The 21,936-nt window shown below is 48.7% G+C and overlaps 1 protein-coding gene across 4 annotated transcripts in view; it reads right to left on the reverse strand.

Moving 5' to 3' along the window:
• Positions 1-21,936, reverse strand: part of LARGE1 (LARGE xylosyl- and glucuronyltransferase 1) — a 538,054-nt gene that overhangs the window by 374,750 nt on the left and 141,368 nt on the right. For all 4 annotated transcript variants that reach the window (XM_053226710.1, XM_027070898.2, XM_053226711.1 and 1 more), the window contains one exon: positions 20,373-20,560. In XM_053226710.1, the coding sequence (XP_053082685.1) occupies positions 20,373-20,478 (106 nt within the window). In that variant the 5' untranslated portion in view covers positions 20,479-20,560. Of the gene's footprint in view, positions 1-20,372; positions 20,561-21,936 lie in introns of those variants that run through there.

A 21,936-nucleotide genomic window follows, 5' to 3' on the forward strand; every position in this document is an offset into this window, starting at 1 on the left:
AAGAAAGGAAGTCATCAAAAGGTGTGTGACACACACATATATTTTCTGTGTATATACTAATCAGCACACTGGAATATAAAACACACACGTGTATGGAATAAATGCTGCGGTATTATAGTACTGAGACTGCTTTGCTCCAGCTTTTAGATTTCAAAAAAAAACAACAAAAAGTAGTATCATGCAATAACATGCCTCCCTCACGTAGGTTAAAAAAAATCAAATTACTTAAAATTTTTTTTTTTTTAATATTTACTTTTGAGAGAAAGAGTACAAGCAGAGGAGTGGCAGAGAGAGAGGGAGACACAGAATCCGAAGCAGGCTCCAGGCTGTCAGCACAGAGCCAGATGCGGGGCTTGAACCCACGGACCATGAGATCATGACCTGAGCCAAAGTCAGATACTTAACTGATGGAGCCACCCAGGCGCCCCCAAGGAAAACAAATTTAAGAAGTGGCCAATATAGGACCACCGTCTCAAGTACTGATCACTACCCTCACGTGCTGCACCTAGTAGGAGATTTAAAGAGCCCCCAAAGCCAGTTTGAACCTTCAAGGCTCTCACAGGCTGATAGGCAATATAAATACTAGAAAACCCAGCAGCTGCAAGGTGAAATGTCAGGCACCTGGGGCAAGCTGCAAACACGTCTGATGGAAATGAGACTTTCCTAAATGCACAAGCTTGCTTGAACCAAGTATAGAAACACGGAGCCGGTAAGGACGCCCAACCCTACGGGGCTTAGAGTCCTCAGAACAGCACGATTCTGGCTAAATCACCCCCACACACCCCACACACCCGTGACTATAACTTCTCACTAAGCTACAGGCAGGAGCAGAGAGGGGGACCCAGGGGGAGGGGCCGCAGGGGAACAGGGACGCTGGACCGCATGGCCAGGGCACTGGAACTGCAGCTGGAAGGGAGGAGGAGAGCTACGGTCCGGTCCTGAGACCATCTGGAGAAAGAGCCGACCTTTCCGAGGCCCGGGACTCGGAGGAGTATAGCAACAGGGCTGGAGCCCCTGTTTGAGATGAAAACCCCCTCCTTAACTGGGAGTTCCGGCAGAAGCAACTTCAGCTTTTAACCATCCACAAGTGAGAAACGTGCTAATTGCCACAAACCCGCTGTTTCTGTAGGTACTTGATCCCCTGCCACCTCAGTTTCCTCATCTGTCAGATGGGGATGACGCAGGTCCCCTCCATGTGCGGAGACCGCACAGTAACTAACAGCATGGCCCCCAGGGCCACCTCCTCTATTTCCAAGAAAAGAGACCTTGGGCAAGTAATTTAACCTCCCGGTACCTCAATGTCCTCACCCGTAAGTGGGGATAATGAAGACACCAACCTGGCAGGCTGGTTTCATACAGATCAAAGAGCTCATCTGGGTAAGTCACAGAGAACAGCGCCGAGAGCGTGTGAGTGTTCAATAGATGCTAGCGGTGTTCCCTCTGATCTCTTTTCCCTCAAAGAGGGCTGACGCTTGCCGAATAACCCCTGCACGCCCGGCAGCACGTCTGCAAGGATCCTGTCCTGCGTTAGCTCATCTGTCACAACCATTTCCTAAAGCTTGAAGAGGAGCCGAGGCCCCGATACAGCATGGGACCGCTCCAAGCTGATGCATCTGTGAGCAGGAGAATCCGACTCAGAGTCCAGGTCTTATGATCCAAGAGCCACACACTGGCTGCCCTGGCACACCTCCACAGCACCACCTAATAAAGCCACTGCTGGCACTTCTACTTGACTTCAAACACACTTTTCTTTATGATGAATATTGAAAGTACAGCGTCCACTTCATACTGGAAACGAAAAAAAGCCATCCCAATCTTTCTTTCCATGGAACATTTCTTTTTCCTAGCAAAGGCTGTTGACGTTGGCAGCTTACATCACCTCTCTGCTAAGTGTCGCTGGTTCAACGGTCCCAACACCCAGGTGTGACCAGGTTGAGGGCGCTTACTGTCAGATGTTTGGTCTGTCACCGAGAGGTCACAAACCGGCCACTGGTTGCCCCACATCGGCTCTTCTGCTGGATCTCGCTGCCTTTCTCTCACCGTCACGAACCAAACATCACCAGGACCTGAAGGTTCTCTGCAGAAAGCAGCGGCCAGCCATTTCTGCCTCACCTCACGGCCACCATCCAAGGTCAGGTCACCTCACTGCTCACACAGACGACCACACTAGCCACCTGGCTGGAGGTCTGGCCTAAACTCCCGTCTCCTTATAGCATTCTCCATGCAGACCCCCGAGTGACGGTTCCGAACGTAAATTTGATATGGCTGGCTGAATAACATCCCCCAAAACATCCACGTCCCAATCCTTGGCCCCTGGGACTATGGTGCCTTAAGGGAGTTTGCAGAAGTGATTAAATGAAGGGCTTCGAGATGAGAAGATTATCCTGATGATCCCGGTGGGCACAGTGTAACATAAGGGTCAGAGTCGGACAGGAGACGTCACAGTGGAAGCAAGATGGAAGGTTCTGAAGATGCAGGAAGGGACCAAGAGCCAAGGAACCAGGCAGCCTCTAGAGCCGAGCCTAGAGAAGGCAAGGAAACAGATCCCCTCGGAGCCTCGAGAAGGAACCAGCCTCGCCGACACCCTGACTCCAGCCCAATGACACAGACTGTGGACTGCTGACTTCCAGAACCGTAAGAATAAATCAGAGTTGCCTAAAACCACTATGGGTGTGGTCACCTGTTACGAGGGCAGAAGAAGTGAATACACCCACCATGAGGCTGGCCTGGCCCCCAGCTTCCAGGACACTACTGGTCTTTAAAAGAATCCAAACTCCCATCAGTGGTCTGTCCACACTGTGTCTGCCTAAGTCCCCAAGTGCATCTCAGACCACGTATCCTCATGCTTATCCCACCCCTGGCTCCTGGGCCTCCATCAGCTTTCCTCAAACACACCATGCCCCTTTCCAGACTCTGAGCTGTTACAGCTGGTCTCTTTGTGTGGCTGTTCTCATGCTTAGAATCATGCTTCAGGTCCCAGTTCAAATGTCACTTCATCAAAGTCCTTCCCCACCCGCCCTCTCCAAAATGGCACGCGCAGTGTCATTATCTTATTTGTAAACTTGCTTTCTTACTATTTCCTGGTAAACTGAAGCCCCCTGAGGACCAGAGGGTTTCCAGAGAACCCAGAAGTGTGCCTGGGACATAACATGCCCTCAGTGAATTTTTCCTGAATTAATAAGTGGATGAGGCCGTATGAAATCAAAATAAGGCTGCAGACTCTGCTTCTAAATGGCCAGCCAAGCCAGATGGGTTGCACAGGAAGGAGTGACCACCAAGGCCTGGGAACAAAAGGCTTTCAGAAGGGTATGGGGAGAGCAGGGTGGCTTTCAGCAGGGTCTTGAAGCTGGGGGCAAGGCTGGGGAGGGGTGCTGGGCGAGAGAAGGTGTGAGGTCAACAGGGTCGGTGTTCAAATACCTCCACCTTCTACCCTGCAGACCTCAGCTGTATTCAGAGGAGGAGGCATTTCATCTTTTTGACTCTGTTCTAAGATCCTTGTGTGCACCAAAAAGAGTCTCCAAACATTTTCCGTATTTCTAGAGAATGAGCTCAAGCAGGCCACCCTGGAAAATTAGGAATCGGGAATGAAATTCCACCTGCCCTTTGTCAAGCCAGCTAAACTTTCTTGGTTTTCTTCTTCAAGGACTATTCAATCCGATCTCCTTAACAACTCCCTGAGGTGGGGGCAGGGCAGATATTTATCACTCCCATTGTACAGGCTAGGAAACAGAGTCCTGGACCGGCTTCATGGCTGTTTGGTGATGAAGTCCATTCTTGGGGCCAATGACATGAGCGACTGGACAGGATATTCAGCTTCCTTGGATCTTCATTTTCTCTGAGAGAAAGAACACTAGCACAGCTGGACTCTCAGAGCTGCTGCAGAGACCGACGAGAAAGTGAGTGCCCCCATGTGCTGGCCCGGTGACCCTGCACAATCCACTTAACCACTCTCTCATTTTGTGCTTTCTCCCATCATGCCCTGCTGGCAATGAGGCCAGTCCAACCACGTGCAAACAAAGCCTCTGCTTTATATTTACTGGGCAACAGCTATGTGCCAAAAGAGGCATTTTTATACTATGTTTTATTTTCAATTACCTATCTGAAGTTTATCAATAAATGACCTCATCAAAACAAAACAAAACACGTCGCTGCAATTTACCGAGAGCCCAGGATGTGTTAGGTGCTTCCATAACTCTTCACACTCAGCCTTCTGAATAAATCTTTACGAAGACAGCGCTGTTCCCATTTAGGCAGGAGAAACAGAGGCACAGAAAAGGTGAGAGGTGTGCCTGTGGATGCACAGAAGAGTTCAAACCCAGAGCTTTCTGTCTGCAAAGCTCATGTCCCTTCCATTCTGCCCTGCCTGCTGTCCTCACGTTCAGGTGCACGCTCCTTTGATAGGCAACTGCCATGCAGGGGGCACGGGAGACGTCTTCCGATTCCCTCTTGCCCTGGTGGCTTCTTTCCTCCGTGTCTTCCCAAATGACAAAAACGCTCTCATGAATCCCCAGAAAAACTCTAACCACCCTTTCAACATTTAGCTCCAGATCACTTCCCCGTGAAGCCCTTTTCTGACCTGTGGCCCCTGCACAGCCCCCTGAGCTTTGTACAGTGTTCTCATGGCACCAGCAGCACATTTGGACTTCTGTATTTCTGGGTCAACCCTGTGCCCTGGAAGTCCTACTCACCTGTTCCCCTGTGTCGGGCACCATGCTTTGCACAGAGGGAGAACCATGTGCGTGCGACCATAATGGAAGGGAGGGAGGCAGGAGGCAGTGTATTGGTCGTTAAGAGCACCAGCTCTGAGCCAGACAGGCTGGGCTCACTGGCTCTGCAACCTAGGGCAAGTTTCCTAACTACCCTGCACCTGATCCCTGCAAGGATGACAAGAACAGGACCTGCCCGAAGAGGCGTTATCAGAGGCAGTGTGTGTGCCTGGAACAGCACACACAGCCAACACTCAACAGCGCAAACTTCCCTCGTCCCGCAGCAAGGGCGGACGGAAGGCAGGTCTCAACGTCTGAAGGAGCCCAGGGAACTAACTGAACAAGGGAAGAAGAGGAGAAAATCTGCAACTCAAGGTCTCTTGCTGATTACTACCTGTCATCAAGGCATCTGGAAAGCAGTGCAGAGATTGTTTGGGGCAGAGGGGTGGACTGAAGGGAAAAAGCAGACTCCTTTCTGCTCAGCCAGCCACCTGAGCAGAACTCTGTATTAAGAGAGCGGTGGTGAGAGGGAAATATAAAGATTTCATAAATACTCACTCTCCGAGATCCTTACTTATCCACCCCTTCACATCACTCACCTCAGAGTGTTTATCCAAAACATGAAATTAAGCTGTGAGTGAGAGGCTTCTCTCTCCAGACCGGTCTCACTCACTGCCACCTCAGAGCAGTCTCCCACGTGTGCCACAGGGGAGTGCCTACGTTCATTTCTGGACTGATCTGACAGCTTTCAGAAACCCAAGTGCCCCCAATCTCTTCAGGGCAAGCCAGGCATTGCATTCTGGGAAGCACAGATCACAGGCATGGTTTCCAGGTAGGAGAAAGCATAGGTTAGTTAGCCCTATTGCTCAGAAAAGGCTGACCCCTTATCTGTCCCTGAAGTCTGGATCCAACTATCAACAGGGCAGAGGCAACTGGCAGCTAAGCCCAGGAGGCAGGAAAGAAAACCCACGGCTGGACAAGTAAGAAAGGTTAACACAAGTGGATACCCCACCACCTGGGAAGATTTGGTCTAGTACTTTCCAAGTATATCTGAAGGGTTACTCTCACATGGGAAATGACCTGCTTTTCCCAACCTCCGTGGAGAACGACACAGGAAGAAGGGAACTCACACAGTAAAGAGAAAGGTCTATAATCGTGTCAGTTTAAGAGGTAAAGGGAGCCTTGGTGAGATCCTGGTGAACACCAACTGCCTGAGCAAAGCCACCATGTGCTAGCTCTGGAACCTTGAGCCAATTACTGAAATTTCCTGTGCCTCAGTTTCCTCATCTGTAAAACGGGAAGGTCAGTACTTCCCTTAGTTGTTCTGACGCACTGATGAGTTATTACAAGAACCTAAATCCTCCGTAAATAAGAGCTGGTGTTTTTATCTCAGGCACTCTTCAACACTTGCCGAACACCCACTATATTCCAGGTGCCCCACACTAAGGATTCAGAGATGATGACAGAAAGGCAAGACCTCACCATCTGAAGGGTGTAGAAATGAGGGCGAACACTAGCAACAAAAACAATTGATCCGGCACTCTGTCCTGTGCCAGGCCCTCTCTGAGCGACGCACGGCATTATTCTAGCCTACACGCCAACTTCGCAAAAGAAGTGAGTTACGTAAGGGAGGTGCAATTCAACTCTAGAAGCTGAACAGAGGCACAGACAGTATAGTGGCTGGAAGTAATAATATCTCCCTCGGGAACCTGGTGGGAGGAGATTTAAATGTCAGAGATAAAGCACAGAGCTGGGCTGCTGCAGAATACAAACAGCAGGCATTAAAGCCATGCTGTCATCACCAACCTGACCGTTATCAAATGCAGGTCCTACAGCCCATGAGCTGAGGAAGGGAGCTTAGGTCAAACACCCAGAGGAAGAAGGGAACCTACCTAGCAGAAGGAAAGATCTAGACTCGCGTCCAACCTCCCCAGCTTGCCAGAAGATAAGGCTCACCCTGGTGCGCTTGTTAAAAACACAGGCACCTGGGCACCTCAGCAGCAGAATCTCAGCATATCCCGGAAAGAGACCCGGACGATGAAGAAATCAGAGCCCAGAGCTCCAAGACCCACCGGCCAGGCCCGTGCGGTGGCCCCCACTTTTCCTGACTTCACCCACCACGCTCCCTTCTCCAGCGACCTGATTTCTCCTTGCCCTTCTACAAAGGCACTGAGCACTCACCTCTTCCCACCGTTCCTTCTGCCTGAAATGCTATTCCTCCCATCTCCACCTGGCTCTGCTTAAATGTCACCCAGCAGAGAGCCCTGTCCAACCACCCTATTAAAACAGCACCTTCCCCTCTCCTGACGCTTTCACCAGCACCTTGCCAAACTTTATTTTTCTTTGTAGCACCCACCACCACTCAGCAGAAGAGGAAACTGTCCATGAATCATTTCTCCCCCTGCACCAGAAAGGGAGCTCCGGGAGACCAGAGGACATGCTCATGGGATTGCAAGCTCGATCCCCAGTGTCGCAGAACAGTCCCTGGCTGTGTTTGTTGAATGAACGAAGGTCCTCGGATGATCCATCAACGGCTCTGAAGCTCAATTACCTCATTCGAGACAAAATACTGCCTTCCCTAATGGAGTTGGGGGAGGGTTATTTAAATGTATGGGAGAAAGCTTCTGTGTGGCAGCACCATGCTACCTAATCGTCATGGCTACCTACTGGTGCAGTGGAGAGGGTTCCCACCTAGGACATCACCACCAGCTTCAACAGCCCGCACCTGCTCGGTCAGGACAACTCCCGGGTAGGCAGAAGATGGGGCACGGACTGCCCTCTGCTGGAGCAAAAATGACAAATACCCATAATCGAAAGGGCCCACCCTGGAAAGACCAGGAGCCTTGCATCATCAGGATCTCTTTAAGCCACTCTGGAAAACGGTGTGGAGGTTCCTCAAAAAATTAAAACTAGATCTACCCTATGACCCAGCAATAGCACTGCTAGGAATTGACCCAAAGGATACAGGAGTGCTGATACATAGGGGCACTTGTACCCCAATGTTTATAGCAGCACTTTCAACAATAGCCAAATGATGGAAAGAGCCTGTGTCCATCAACTGATGAATGGATAAAGAAGTTGTGGTTTATATACACAATGGAGTACTACTTGGCAATGAGAAAGAATGAAATATGGCCTTTTGTAGCAACGTGGATGGAACTGGAGACTGTTATGCTAAGTGAAATAAGTCAGGCAGAGAAAGACAGATACCATATGTTTTCACTCTTATGTGGATCCTGAGAAACTTAACAGAAGACCATGGGGGAGGGGGAGGGAAAAAAAAAAGAGAGGGAGGGAGCCAAAGCATAAGAGACTCTTAAAAACTGAGAATAAACTGAGGGTTGATGGGGGGTGGGGAGGAGGGGAAAGTGGGTGATGGGCATTGAGGAGGGCACCTGTCGGGATGAGCACTGGGTGTTGTATGGAAACCAATTTGACAATAAATTTCATATTAAAAAAAAAAAAAGGATCTCTTTAAATATTTCTTTTGAGAGAAAGAGAAAGAACATGAAGGGGGCGGGGGAAGGGCAGAGAGGAGAGAATCCTAAGTAGGCTCCCCGCTATCAGCACAGAGCTCAAAGCAGGGCTTGACCCAAGAACTGTAAGACCCTGGCCTGAGTCGCCAAGATCCTTCTGAATGGCACAATCTTAAACATTCAATTCTGGTGGTTCCTGAAGCGATTTTCTTGCTTCAGAGAGCACAGTGTATAAAGCACAGCTAACCACAAAATGACTGCGAATCTACTCCAAATTACACACAATGGATTCCTTTTCACTTGCACAAAAACCCTGTTAAATAGGGAGCAGCACCCCACTGTTAGAGGGGACCATTTGGGCACAGAGGGGTTAAGTTCCTTAGCGGACAACACACAGCATTGGCCAGGAGGTTTGGGAATTCGAGGCAGGTGTGCCAACGCATTTCCAGCCCTAGAAGACAAATCTGGTCACAGAGGTGATTCATCATGGAGTCAGAGGATGGTCCTCTCCTCTCTGTTACCCTTCAATGTCCTCACCACAAGGCCATCCATGTGAAATGGCTTCACTTCTCCAAGCACGGTTCCAAGGTCCCCAAGTAGCTGCGGGTGCATTTACGACCACAGGTTACGGGTCTCAGTCTCCCCACTTCCTCCCCCTGCTTTCCAACACCTACAGGGAATGCTGGCAATGTACAGAAACGTACTGAGGGATGGTTCCAGCCACACTGCCAGCCGAGTCGCAAGCTTAGTTTGTCCAGTTCTGCCGACTTCAGTGGCCTCTGTGGGCCTTATTTAGACCAGGGGGGTGATCGTTTGCATCTTTCCAAGGAGGACCTTCTAACACTCTAGCAAAACAGGAGAAGGGGAAGAAAACGTCCTCAACAACTGTCACTCTGTAAGACACTCTGCTCAGCCTTCACAACAAATGCATGAACTACAATCCTGCTTCCCTTTCCACAGGGGAGTGCTGTGAACTCCCATGCCTACTGTCCCTCTGACTTAAATCATGCCACCTGGCCCTCAGGAACGTGTTCACCACCCCCACCCTCCAGCAGCCCCTGCCCCAAAGTCAAGTGGTTTTCAGAGGTTTTATCTGCTTGGGTTGTAAGGCTGCCCAAAGGAATCCTTAAATTCACTCCCGCTCTTAATTGTAGGAGAGTCTACAGCAGAAGCAAAATGCAATCTGCACTATAAGACTAATCGAATTCTCTGCTACATAAGCCAATATATGGCTAATAATAATCCTGCTAGCCACAGAATATGGTTTGCCCTCTTCTCAACCAAGATGGGTTTTGTCTTGTCCTTGTCTGAAAACCTGAGCATATGGACTTTTTTTTTTAACATTTATTTTATTTTGAGAGAGAGAGAGAATGAGCAGGGTAGGGGCACAGAGAGAGGGAGAGAGAGAATCCCAAGCAGCCTCCGCGCTGTCAGCACAGAGCCCAACATGGGGCTAGAACTCACGAACCATGAGATTATGACCTGAGCTGAAGTTGAGTGGGACGCTTAACCGACCCAGCCACCCAGGTGCCCCTAAGCACATGGACTTTAAAATCTCCTCTGCCAGCCGTCTCTGTATCTTCAAGTTGAGAAAGGGCAACGTGCAGGACCTTTTCGGGGCAGGCCTGAGTTCACGTGCTGGCTCCAAGTTACCAGCTGGGTGACCTCAGCGAAGGAACACAACACCCTGAACCTCAAGTACCTCATCTGTCAAACAGGAAGGTGTGAAGCTGTCTGGAGGAAGAAATGAGAGAACGTAGGGCACATCCCCACCCCGGCACACGGCAGAGAGTAAGCCAGGAAGTCCAAATGCAAAGCCTGAGCCAGCCAGGGTCAACCAGGGACCTAAGCAAATCCCAGAAGCACTTTCTTCTCAATCCAGCTCTGTGTAAAACAACAGTGCACAGAGTGACACAGGGATCAACCAGGAAGGATGGCTCGGTGACAAACTGGAATGTCCATGCACTGGGCAAAGGGACAGCCACTGCCCAGCTCCAGCCGATGGCTGCTAGGATGAAAAGTGGGTCTGGTTTGCTAGATCTTTCCACGCTGTTAAGCAAGGTCAGAAATCATGATTTTTATGTGCGCTCTCCCAAGTTTTAATGGTCAAAAATCCAGTTAAAAACAGTAAAAGCAGTGTACCGGCCAAGCACAATGCAACTTTGGGCCAGATGCAGCCACTTTCTAACCAGAGACAGTAAGTGTTATCCCTTCCAGGTTTTCATGTCCAATAAAAATTTTCTTTCTTGGGGCACCTGGGTGGCTCAGTCAGTTGAGCATCCAACTTCAGCTCAGGTCATGATCTCATGGTTCATGAGTTGGAGCCCCACATCGGGCTCACTGCTGTCAGCACAGAGCCCACTTTGGGTCCTCTGTCCCCCTCTCTCTGCCCCTCCCCCATTTGTGCTCTCTCTCAAAAATAAAACATTAAAAAGTTTCTTTTCCTTTCTTTTCCAGGCACAAGGGTTTTATGGAGATGCAGGTCGGCTGATTAATGCAGATGGGAACTTTTATCCAATGTGGCTTGGAATCCGTATTAAGAAATACTATCACTTTAATATTAATTGGAAATTGTCATTGCTGGAGTTCTGGTTAGGAACACTGATCTCATTTCAAAGTGATGGAAACACTCTTTCAGAATTAGGGTTTTATGAGCAAATTTCAGATCTTGAATCAGTGCTGTGATCAGGCCCTCACAGGAGGCGTGTGTGTCCAAATGGTAAGGTGGATCAGGAGGGAAAAAAGAAGGAAACGTGGTGAAATAGGAGTGTTAAATACATATCCCAAAAGAAAAGTTTCGTGTTTAAAAGGTATTTGAATTTCAAAGTTAAACAATGACACTGATTCGTAAATCCCAAAGGTTAATAAAATTCCTCTTATCTGAAAAGAATGCAAACCCCACAAAATCTCTTCAAATTCAGTTAACTATCAATAGAGTTGCAGTGTTTTTTTATACTATTTTATTTTTATTTTTATTTATTTCTGAGAGAGACAGAGCACAAGCAGGGGAGGGGCAGAGAGAGAGGCTGAAGCAGACTCCAGGCTCTGAGCTGTCAGCAGAGTCCAATGCGGGGCTCAAACTCACAAACCATGAGATCATGACCTGAGCTGAAGCTGGATGCTTAACCGACTGAGCCACCCAGGTGACTCTGCATAGTGTTTTGTTTTTTGTTTTGTCTTTTTTAAATAACGCATGCAGAAAACAAAAAAGCCGATGAATAGTCACAAAGTGAACACCCCTGTAGTAATCACAGGTTAAAAAGTTAGTCACCTGGATTACCAAGTCTTCCTCTGGCTCCTCCCCAGTCTCTACTCCTAGATCAACTTTTGTCTGCTTTTGTATTTACATAATTGAATCCTACTATACATACTCTTTTGTTCAACACTATCTGTGAATATATTCATTTTCATTGCTCTGTAGTACTTCACTATATAAATATGCCACTATTTATAGGTTTATTTTACTGTGGACGTACATTTCAGTATTTTCCTATGTGGCACTATTAATAATAATGCTGACGTGAACATTCTTGCACACGTCTTTTGTGCAAACATCCATACGCTTCTCTTTGGTATGTGACCAGGGACAGAACTGATGGGTTACGGGCTATGTTCAGGTTTAGGTGGTAACACCAAATCGTATTCCAAAGTAGTTACACAAACATTTTACGTAGAATTAATAGACCATCACAGGGCTCTCTGAGTGAAATGCCCCCTTCTTTGGTTAAATTGGTGTTTGAAATAAGAAAGAAGATCACTTTAAAACCTGCACCCCCCCAAAGAGAAGTTCCTGTCCCTTCTTTTCAGAAAACCTTAGCCTATCATTGGTTATTGAATAAACACCTATTATAGAAAATATTATGGTTTACAATTGTTTGAACAGATATGAATGCAATGCCTTTTTCATGAGGGGCAAGTCCTGCTGGATATTTATGTGTATTAGAATTATAGAACCCCAAACTCCTAGAGCAGGATAAGACATAAGAGATGGTTCCACATCCTTTTGTCCCTAGACAAGAGCAAGATGGAGGGGATGGGGAGGGTAGACTAGGGCCATGTGGAGGACCAAATAATGGCCCCCAGAGATGTCCGTGTCCTACTCCCCACAACCTGTGAATCTGTCACCTTCTATGGCAGGAGCGACTTTGCAAGCGTGACTAAACTAAGGCTTGTGAGATGGAACGACTGTTCTGAGCTATCCAGGTGGGCCCAGTGGAATCACAAGGGTCCTTTCAAGAAGACAGGAAGTCAGAGAAGGAGACCTGAGGATTTCCAGCAGCAGGCTCAGAGTTAGAAAGCGTGACCTGAGGGGTGCCCAGGTGGCTCAGTCGGTTAAGCATCCAACTTTGGCTCAGGTCATGATCTCACAGTCTGTGGGTTCGAGTCCCGCATCAGACTCTGTGCTGACATCTCAGAGCCTGGAGCCTGATTCAGATTCTGCGTCTCCCTCTCTCTCTCTCTCTCTCTCTCTCTCTCTCTCTGCCCCTCCCTGACTAGTGCTGTTTCTCTCCAGCTCTCAAAAATGAATAAAGGTTTTTAGAAAGAAAGAAAGAAAGAAAGAAAGAGAGAGAGAGAGAGAGAGAGAGAGAAAGAAAGAAAGAAAGAAAGAAAGAAAGAAAGAAAGAAAGAAAGAAAGAAAGAAAGAAAGAAAGAAAGAAAGAAAGAGTAACCTGAAGGAGCTACACTTCTGCCCTCGAAAATGGATCCCCGCTGGGGCCTCTGGAAGGAACCAGCCCCGACAACATCTAGGCTCTAGCCTACTAAGACCTGACTAGATTTCTGACCTCCAGAACCATACGATAACAAATGTGTGTGTCTTTCAGCACCGAACTTGGGGTACTTGGTTACAGCGGCCGTAGGAAACTAACACAAGGTGGCTGCTGGGATTAGTAGACCCCAGGTTTCCTAACACTTGGTCAGAGATTCTAACCATGAGCTCCTCCAGGAGGTACAGCCAACTGATGACAATCAGGGCCATTTCCTCCACCCCAGCAGGACCGCCAAGAATGCTTTATGATCAAAAGCTGGTGCGAGAAAAGTAAAGGTCACCTTAGCAACCATCTCGGAGCTGAACACAACGGGGATGGATTTCAGCCACCCTCAGGGTCTAAAATAAGGAGATGCTTTGGGGCCCCAGGTAAGAAGCACAGTTGTGTGCAGGCCCGCTGTGCCCGCGACTTGGGCTCCTCTCACTGCTGCCTCCCTCACATCCTGTTTCGTAGGCTTCCACTCGGCATGAACAACTAGGATGCACTGGCCAGGAAAGCCCTTCATTTCTGACCTATTAAGAACAATCTGTATACTTTCCATTTCATTCTGCATTCAGCACCCTGTGTTTTTGCACCCCATAATCACCTCATTATGGGGTTCATTTGGGCCACTGGCAGGAGGGCGTGGCTCACATCACAGCTGCCACAGAGACTCATCCCAGGGGATAGACACCAAAACCTTGAGCAAATCATTCACTAGCACCTCGCACACTCCAAACTCACCAACCTTGGGGCACGGTCTCTGGGCTGAGGGAAGTGGACGGGAGGCTAGGGAATCAGTCAGGTTTGGACACCGCCCCCCCACCTCCCCTTTTCCACTGTTCATGCGCCCCGTGATCCCTCACAGTGAAAAGGAAAACGCTTTAACTTACAAGTCCTGGGTTTTCAATGCAATTCTTCAAAACAGTCAAATGTCAGGCCCTCATTTCTTTCTGCTGAAATTTATCAAGACAACTCTCAAACCATTCATTTTAGGAGTAATTTATGTTGATAAGAATGGCATGAACAGTGAACTAAAATGTGGGTGTGGGCTGAAACCAGTCCAGATATTAATATCCTGTGCCTGTTCCGACACCAGTTTTAAATGCTCAGGACTTTGCATCCTCTGAAGACATTTCCTTTTGAAAGCACCCGCACCCTCCCTGCCCTGCCTCCCTGACCATTGAAAGCTTCCGGCCTGAGCTTCTGCACAGAGCTGGTCATAAATTATCAGAAGGCAGCATGTGTGAAAAATCTTCTGAATGGCCGAAAAGCACGCTTTCTCCGCATGCTGGTAATTCAGTAACAGCTGAATACCATCTCCATGATGGGCAGAAGAGACAGAACCACAGCCCGTAAATAAAACTCACATGCCCATGAGATAAGGTGATTCTGGTGGAAAATAATACGCATGATCTAAATTCAAACAGAGGTGTGTTTAAGCAGAATTACTCAAGTCCAAGAATTCACATTCCATCCAGAATTAAGGGGTGGCACCTGGAGCCATATTCTGAGGTCTCAAAATCACAGATGCTCAGGGCTCCGGATGAGCCCTTGGCTACCAGAGACCCCTGCTTCCGTCAACATCCGGACTCCCACCCAGTCAGCATTCACTAAGGCCCAACTAAGAGTGATGCCCAGACTCTGAGAATGGAAAGATAAATAAAACAGCCCCTTGTCTCACGAAACCCAAAAGCGAGTGGCCAGAAAGACACCACACAAGCAAAACATCCCTTGATGAGTGCTGTCATAGAAGTTTCCACACAGAATCAGACATTAGGGGAAAATGACATTGAATCTGGGCATTGAAGATGTTGGCTGGGAGGAAGGGTAGTGCGAGAAAAAGAGAACTGTATACTGGACAGAAGGAACAAAGAGCAAAAATTGAGAAGTAGGAAAATAGATGTTTTCTCAAGGCGTTCAACGAGGCACTCACCTGAGTAGAGGTGGAAATCATGAGCTAAGGGAAAATGTCTGTGAAAGACCCCAAGCAGTGACCACGAGTATGGAGAGAACCCAGAGGGCAACGGTGAGAGCTGAGAGCTGTCGGCATTCAAAGCCAGAAGAGGGCATTCTTCTCTCATTCATTCATTCAACAAACAATTCTCCTGACGCTGGAGTAGGTGCTAGTGACAGAAAGATGAATAGAAGAAAACCACTCCATTCCCTCCTAAGGCTTGTACTCACTTGTGAAGACAGGTGATTAAAAAAAAAACAAGAAAAGGGGCGCCTGGGTGGCTCAGCCAGTTAGTGGTCTGACCGGCTCAGGTCATGATCTCGCAGTCCGTGGGTCCGAGCCCCGTGTCGGGCTCTGTGCTGACAGCTCAGAGCCTGGAGCCCGCTTCGGATTCTGTGTCTCCTCCTCTCTCTCTGCCCCTCCCCTGCTTACACTCTGTCTCTCTCTCTCTCTCAAAAATTAATAAAGAAATTTTAAAACATAAAAGAAAACACAAGAAAAGTAATTAGGGTATGAAGAAAAGAAAGTAAAAGGAGTTTGCAGACGTGGCAGAAGCCAACCTAGCTAAGGGGGAGGACCCATCATGCTCAGCTGAGACCTGAGGGTCTAAGTCAGCCCAGCAAAGAAGGAGGGAAGGAGGGGGGGTGGGCGGCGGGGAAGGATGGAAGGGCAGCAGTGTCCCAGGAGCCAGCATGTGAGAAGACCAGCAGTCTCAGAGGGCAGGTGCGCACAGCACCCGAAGCAAATCCAGCGTGGCTGATGGAAGACGGGAGGGGACATAAGGAAACAGAGGCAGCACAGCCGACAAGGAGCAGGATGGCCCCGCGACTGAGCTCTGGCCGCTCTCTGGAGGGTGGAGGACACGTGTGAGACGGCAGGATGTTCCATCAGCCACGACCACAAAGGATGAAGGTGAACGGCTGAGCCAGGGCCACGGCAGTGGTGAAAGGCGGGAAGCAAAGACGTGGCCGGAAGAGGCCACAGTCAGGTGCGACAGGATCTGGCACCCGGCGATGGAGAGAATAAAGAAGGAAGCAAAGACTCCACGCTTTGAGCTTGATGGACGGGTAGCTGGGAATGGTAACTGAGATGCTACAGGAGAAAAGGAGGATGGGGGAGGAAACAGGGTTGAGGAACTGGAGGGCTGAAGTGCCAGCAAAGACATCCCCTGACCAGCATCTGTAACCAGCAGGCACCTGGCCTTTGACAAACAGCTCTGCGAATGGGGATCTCATCACTTTCCAAGATGTGGACTCCAACACCTGGCAAGTCGAATCTGCAATTACAATAGTTTTTTTCTTACATTGAGTCAATGCCTGTTTCCTCATAACTTTTATGCATTGATCCTGGATCCACACTCAGGAGCAAATCACAGGAAGCCGATTCCCTCTTCCCGACATATTTGCCATTAACTGGAGAAGATTCTGGCCATTTCCAATTCATTCACGTCAGATGCTTAGAATAGAAAACTTCCAGAATGTTAGTGCCCCAATAGCCCCAACAGGTGACATTCGTGTTTTTTTTTTTTAAATATATTCTTTAAGTTTATTTATTTTGAGAGAGAGTGAGAGAACGCAGGGGGAGCAGAGAGAGAGAGAGAGAGAGAGAGAGAGAGAGAGGATCCCAAACAGACTCTGCACTGTCAGCACAGAGCCTGATGCAGGACTCGAACTCATGAATCAGGAAATAATGACCTCAGCCGAAATTAAGTGTCAGACGCTCAACCAACTGAGCCACCCGGGCGCCCCAGGTGACCTTCAGTTTTATGTCACTTCGTGTAGCAGGAGACAAAGGCCTAGAAAGAGCAGTGACTGTACCCCAAATCACCCCGCTACTCTGGCTCAGCTGATTTGGAGCCTGAGGCTGCCATCCAGGATACTCTCAGTAGATCTTCCTGCTGTGTGTCATCTAATTCGAAAACTTTATGCAGGAGGCATCTGCATCTCTGGGAGAGTCTAGGCTCTGCTCTCAAGAGATCCATCGAAATTAAACGGGGTTGAAAAATAAATAAACTCACATAAAATATAAATAGCATCCCCATGAATACAGGCAGCAACTCTGTCCCTTATTTATGGCTCCACCTGCCTTGAACAGAAAACTCAAGGGGGTCAATAAACGGATTGCAAAGTTGTTACATTTTTGTTTTTTTTTTTTTTAATTTTAACATTTACTTATTTACTTTTGAGGGAGGGAGAGAGAGAGAGAGAGCACAAGCAGGGGAGGGGCGGCAACACAGAATCCAAAGCAGGCTCCAGGCTCTGAGCTGTCAGCACAGAGCCCAACACGGGACTTGAACTCACGGACCACGAGATCATGAGCTGAGCTGAAGTTCGATGCTTAACCGACTGAGCCACCCAGGCGCCCCAAAGTTGTTATGTTTAACTACAGAGAAAAGAATGTCTCCACAGGCTCTTTTGCAAATGCACTGATATCTGCTGACAACTGGCAGGGGCTCCACGGAGGTACCTTTGTCTCCCAGTACATACTCAGCCTTTTCTAGAGCCTCAGGATCTCTGAGTCATCCTGCCCTACATGCCCCACCCCCTGCCCCATGCTGAGCTCCCCGTACCACACGGCACTTGTATTTACACACCTCTCATGTTGGGTGTTTCACTACCTCCTGGGGCAGCTCATTCCAGCCCTGGACAGGATGATCCTTTACTAGGATGAGTTTGACAGCTGGCTCCCTGCCATGTCCCTCCATAGATTCTGGGGCCATCTCTCTTTGGGGCGACAGCTCCTTGACTGTTTGTGGAAGCCGATCATGTACACCTGGAGTGGAACCTCTGCTTTTCCAAGGTAAATAGCCCCAATTCTTTCCACTATTCTGTATGTCACAAGGTTTGGATTGGCACTGGCATTCGCCTAGACTCTCCTGAATGTGCTGACTTGTCTACATTGTCCTCCAAGTGTGGCATCTAGAAATAAATGCTGTGGTCCAGCTGTGGATTAACTGATACCCCAGAAAAGGCATCTATCCCCGCTGTCATTCTAGCTGGGATACTTCTGTTAACATACTCACATCATCTAGCCCCTATTTAATGCAGTTTGTGATTTGGTCCCAAGGGGAGAATTTATTATTAGCAACATGTTGGTAAATAGGGCACCTCTTTCCAGTCTGTACAGGTCACCTCAGAGTATTATTTCCTCAATCCTCTCTGTTTCCCGTCGTCTGTCTGATAGTCTAATACAATCATTCAAAGTCAGAGATAGTGGTCACTCCATCAGCCAAGGCTGGCCCAGACAGCAGGAGGCTGGAAAGGAGACTTCTAGCTAACATCAATCTGCCACTATGCACAGCCAATTATACATTCTCCATATCTCAGATCCACTCCTAGTCTCCTCTTTGGGAAAATGCACCATTTACCTTTGGGGGCCATTTTGAGTCCCTCATTCTGACTCCACTTATTTCAGGGAACTCCTCTTTACCCTAAGACCAAAAATAGGCACCTCCCCCAGCCACGGTGATTGGTCTCTGGACCACAAGTGACCAGAGGCAATCCAATCAGGCAATACTGTGGAAGCAGGGGGAGGACAAACTCCTCTTTCCACAGGCACTGGTGAGTGTAAGTTGTAAACTAAAGCTTCCTCTGTGGAGATAAAACTGCCCTGAAAGAAACCAAGGTGGAGAAATGGAGAGCAAAGGCAAGAAGGGAGAGTGCACTACAAAAATATCATTTAAGCCCCTGGATCCACCCCTGCCTGAAGCCCATCCTACATTTGAACTTACTGGTTTTGTTAGCCCCCAAATTCCCTTCTTGCCAAAATCATTTGGGGTTGGGTTTTTATCAACGAGTGCAAATGAAAATTCTGCAACTTGCCTCTGAGGCACCCAGAAAGGTCATGTGACACCTTGACCAACCCCTAAGCCAAAGTGTGATACCTCACTGGAGCCCCCATCTACAACATGGTATTGTAGTTACGAAGCTCAGATCTCGAGTCCAATAACACAGGCCCATCCTGACGGGCTTTGGGGTCTTGGACAGATCACTAAAGGATTTCTGCCTCGCCCTCCTCTTGTATACCTACTACATGGGATTACTGGGGAGAGCGACACAGTGCAGGCAAAGCCCCTGCAACGATAACTGGCCCACAGAAATGTCTGAAACCCTAGCATGCTCGTTATCGTTAATATTGTTACACCATTAGTATCATCACTAGTCCCGTTATATTGGCAGGGTCAAGGTTTTCACGTGCTAACCCTGGACCAGCACTGGGTGCTCTCAGCCTTCTTTTACAAGGGCTTTTCCATCATCCCTGGGCCAATGTTTCCTTCTGTCTCTTCTAGGATCCACATCAACTCACCTTTCTCCCTCTGATCTCTTTGCCAAAACTTAATCATCCACTGCCATGGCATAATTTACTCCATGTAGCTGTTCATATGGAAACTCCTCGACTCCAGGGATGTATAGGGCAGGACATACAGGCCCTTTCCTGCTCTACAGGCACACAGACACCTCGATCACACTCAGTCGAGCTAACTCAGGGCAAATCTCACAAAGTCCACAACTCCTAATTAAAAGGTAGCCTTGAGCTGTCAAAAAAAAATATGCATAAAGGAAATGTTTAAAAACACAGTAGTGACTTCCTTGAGACAGATTTTCATCGGAGATTTTTTTGAACTCACTTATGGGCGTAAATAAAAAGAAAGTGTCCTCCTCGATGATGCTCCCATCCCTTCCCTCCCTGAAGCTTAGAAAACCACCTTTGATACGCGAAACACTGCGCCGCATTTGAAATTGCTGGCTGGGAGAATGGCCAGGCTTGTCTTCTCCACTGACTGCTGAGAAGCGACGAGCATCGGCATTTGTTTTGATTGGCTTGGGGAGGGCCGCTCCTCTGCTTGCACGCCTCCATCCGGCCAGTGTGACCATCATCGTTCACACCCAGCCAGGCCTGACACCCCAACTGCTGCCTCCCGCGGCACCCTGGGCTCCATGCACGGCAGTCCTGTGCTCACTTGTCATCCCCCCCACCACCGCATTGTGAATGTCCAGATCTGTGATCACTGCATTCCCAGCACCTGGTTCAGTGCAGATGTTCAACAACAGCAGCAGCAGCAGCAGCAAGAGTCACAACAAAATGTGAAATGTGTGAATGAATGAATGAATGAATGAATGAATGAATGAATGGAAGAATGAATGAAACAGCTGGCTCCATGCGGTTGAGAAATCTCTCCAGGGCCCAAACCTTTCGCCCGCTATTGACACAGCGATCGACCTGCAGAGCTGGTAGCTGACATTTGTGTAACCTCCACCATCCACTGCACCCAGGTGCACCTTACTTCGTTTCTGTTTCTCTGTGTTCCTCCTCACGACGGACTCCCTCCAACACCTGTGTAAGCCCCACGCAAGTCTCTGCCTGAGCACCAACGTTCTCCTGCTCCACACGGTGACCCGGAGGGGGCTTCCGAGGACTCTGGGACGGCCAGTGTCCTTTTTCTTCCCTCTCCACCCCTCTCCCTGTGAGGAAGCCTCCTTCTTACCTTCAAAGCTCCCGGCAAAGAGGTAAAGCCAGGTGATGGCTGGGATGCAGAGAACAGTCAGCGAGGCAGCCAGGAATTTCCGTCTCCCTCTGCAGATTCCCAGCATCCTCTCAGAAGTGACAACCCCTAATCCCAGCGCCGATTCTCTGCCCGGAGCACGGGGTCCTCGGCCTCCCTCATAATACTTTCTGAAAGGAAGAGCAGAGAGGAAGGGCTGAGTTCTTAGCACTGTAAATGGATGCAGATTGCAGAGGAGAAATACCCTGTAGGTCGTGAAGGTATCGGACTCGTCCACAATCTCCTGCTAACCTTCTATTCTGAGACAAGTGCTACAGTCTTGCAGTCTATCAGAACAGAGACAGCTCTTTAAAAAGTAAATGAGGGGCGCCTGGGTGGCTCAGTCGGTTGAGCGTCCGACTTCCGCTCAGGTCACGATCTCGCGGTCCGTGAGTTCGAGCCCCGCGTCGGGCTCTGGGCTGATGGCTCAGAGCCTGGAGCCTGTTTCCGATTCTGTGTCTCCCTCTCTCTCTGGCCCTCCCCCGTTCATGCTCTGTCTCTCTCTGTCTCAAAAATAAATAAAAACGTTAAAAAAAATTAAAAAGTAAATGAATAAAGGATGATAAAAAGTATGAGATCTCAAGGGACACCTGGGTGGCTCAGTCGGTTGAGCATCTGACTCTTGATTTCGGCTCAGGTCATGATCCCAGGGTTGTGGGATCGAACCCCACGTCGGGCTTAGCATTGAGCATGGAGCTTGCTTAAGATTCTCTTTCTCCCACTGCCCCTCCCCAGCTTATGTTCTCTCTCTTTCTATAAGAAAAAACAAAAACAAAAAACCCTATGAGATCTCTCCCTTCTGCCTCTGCCTCTCTCTCTCTCTCTCTCTCTCTCTCTCTCTCTCGTGCGCACACACACACACACACACACACACAGGCATGTATTCTATAGTGTAGGTTAGTTTGCAGCAAGAATGTGACAGACTGAGATGTGCACAGAGCTCTGTGGAAAGACAAATGAAGTTGCTGACTGATGCAGGTGTGGCCAAGATGGCAGAACCGTTCCCGAGTTCCAGATAGGAAGAGCTGAGGAAAGCAATGGAGGCTGACTGATGGCACACTCAGAGGAGACGAGACTGCACTGGCCACATCATCATCTGCAGGGGACTACAACTGGATCACAGTTGATAACCCACAAACACTCACCAGGGACTATCTTAATAGCTCCCGCCTTTAATACAGAAGAAGATATCCAGAAAAGCATGGAAACAATTAAAATGTGCAGAAAATGGAGAGGAACACAGATAACCTACAACTCATCTGCAGAGAGCCAGTCCTAAGGTCACGCAGAAGACTGGCTGAGACATGTTCAAAGAGGGAGGAGGGTCAATTCTCATGGAGCAGGGGTCCATGATCCTTCACCTGGGTATCTGACCACAGGTCATATGCCTTACAAAGGAATTCAAAACCCGGCAGACCATGCAATCTCTTCACCTATATCCTAATGTGGATGTCACAATGGCTGCAGGTGGGATGCGGGATCCACATGTTAGGAGCCTCCCAAACAG

This window comes from Acinonyx jubatus, chromosome B4 (genome assembly GCF_027475565.1).
Source record: "Acinonyx jubatus isolate Ajub_Pintada_27869175 chromosome B4, VMU_Ajub_asm_v1.0, whole genome shotgun sequence".
Taxonomy (NCBI): domain Eukaryota; kingdom Metazoa; phylum Chordata; class Mammalia; order Carnivora; family Felidae; genus Acinonyx; species Acinonyx jubatus.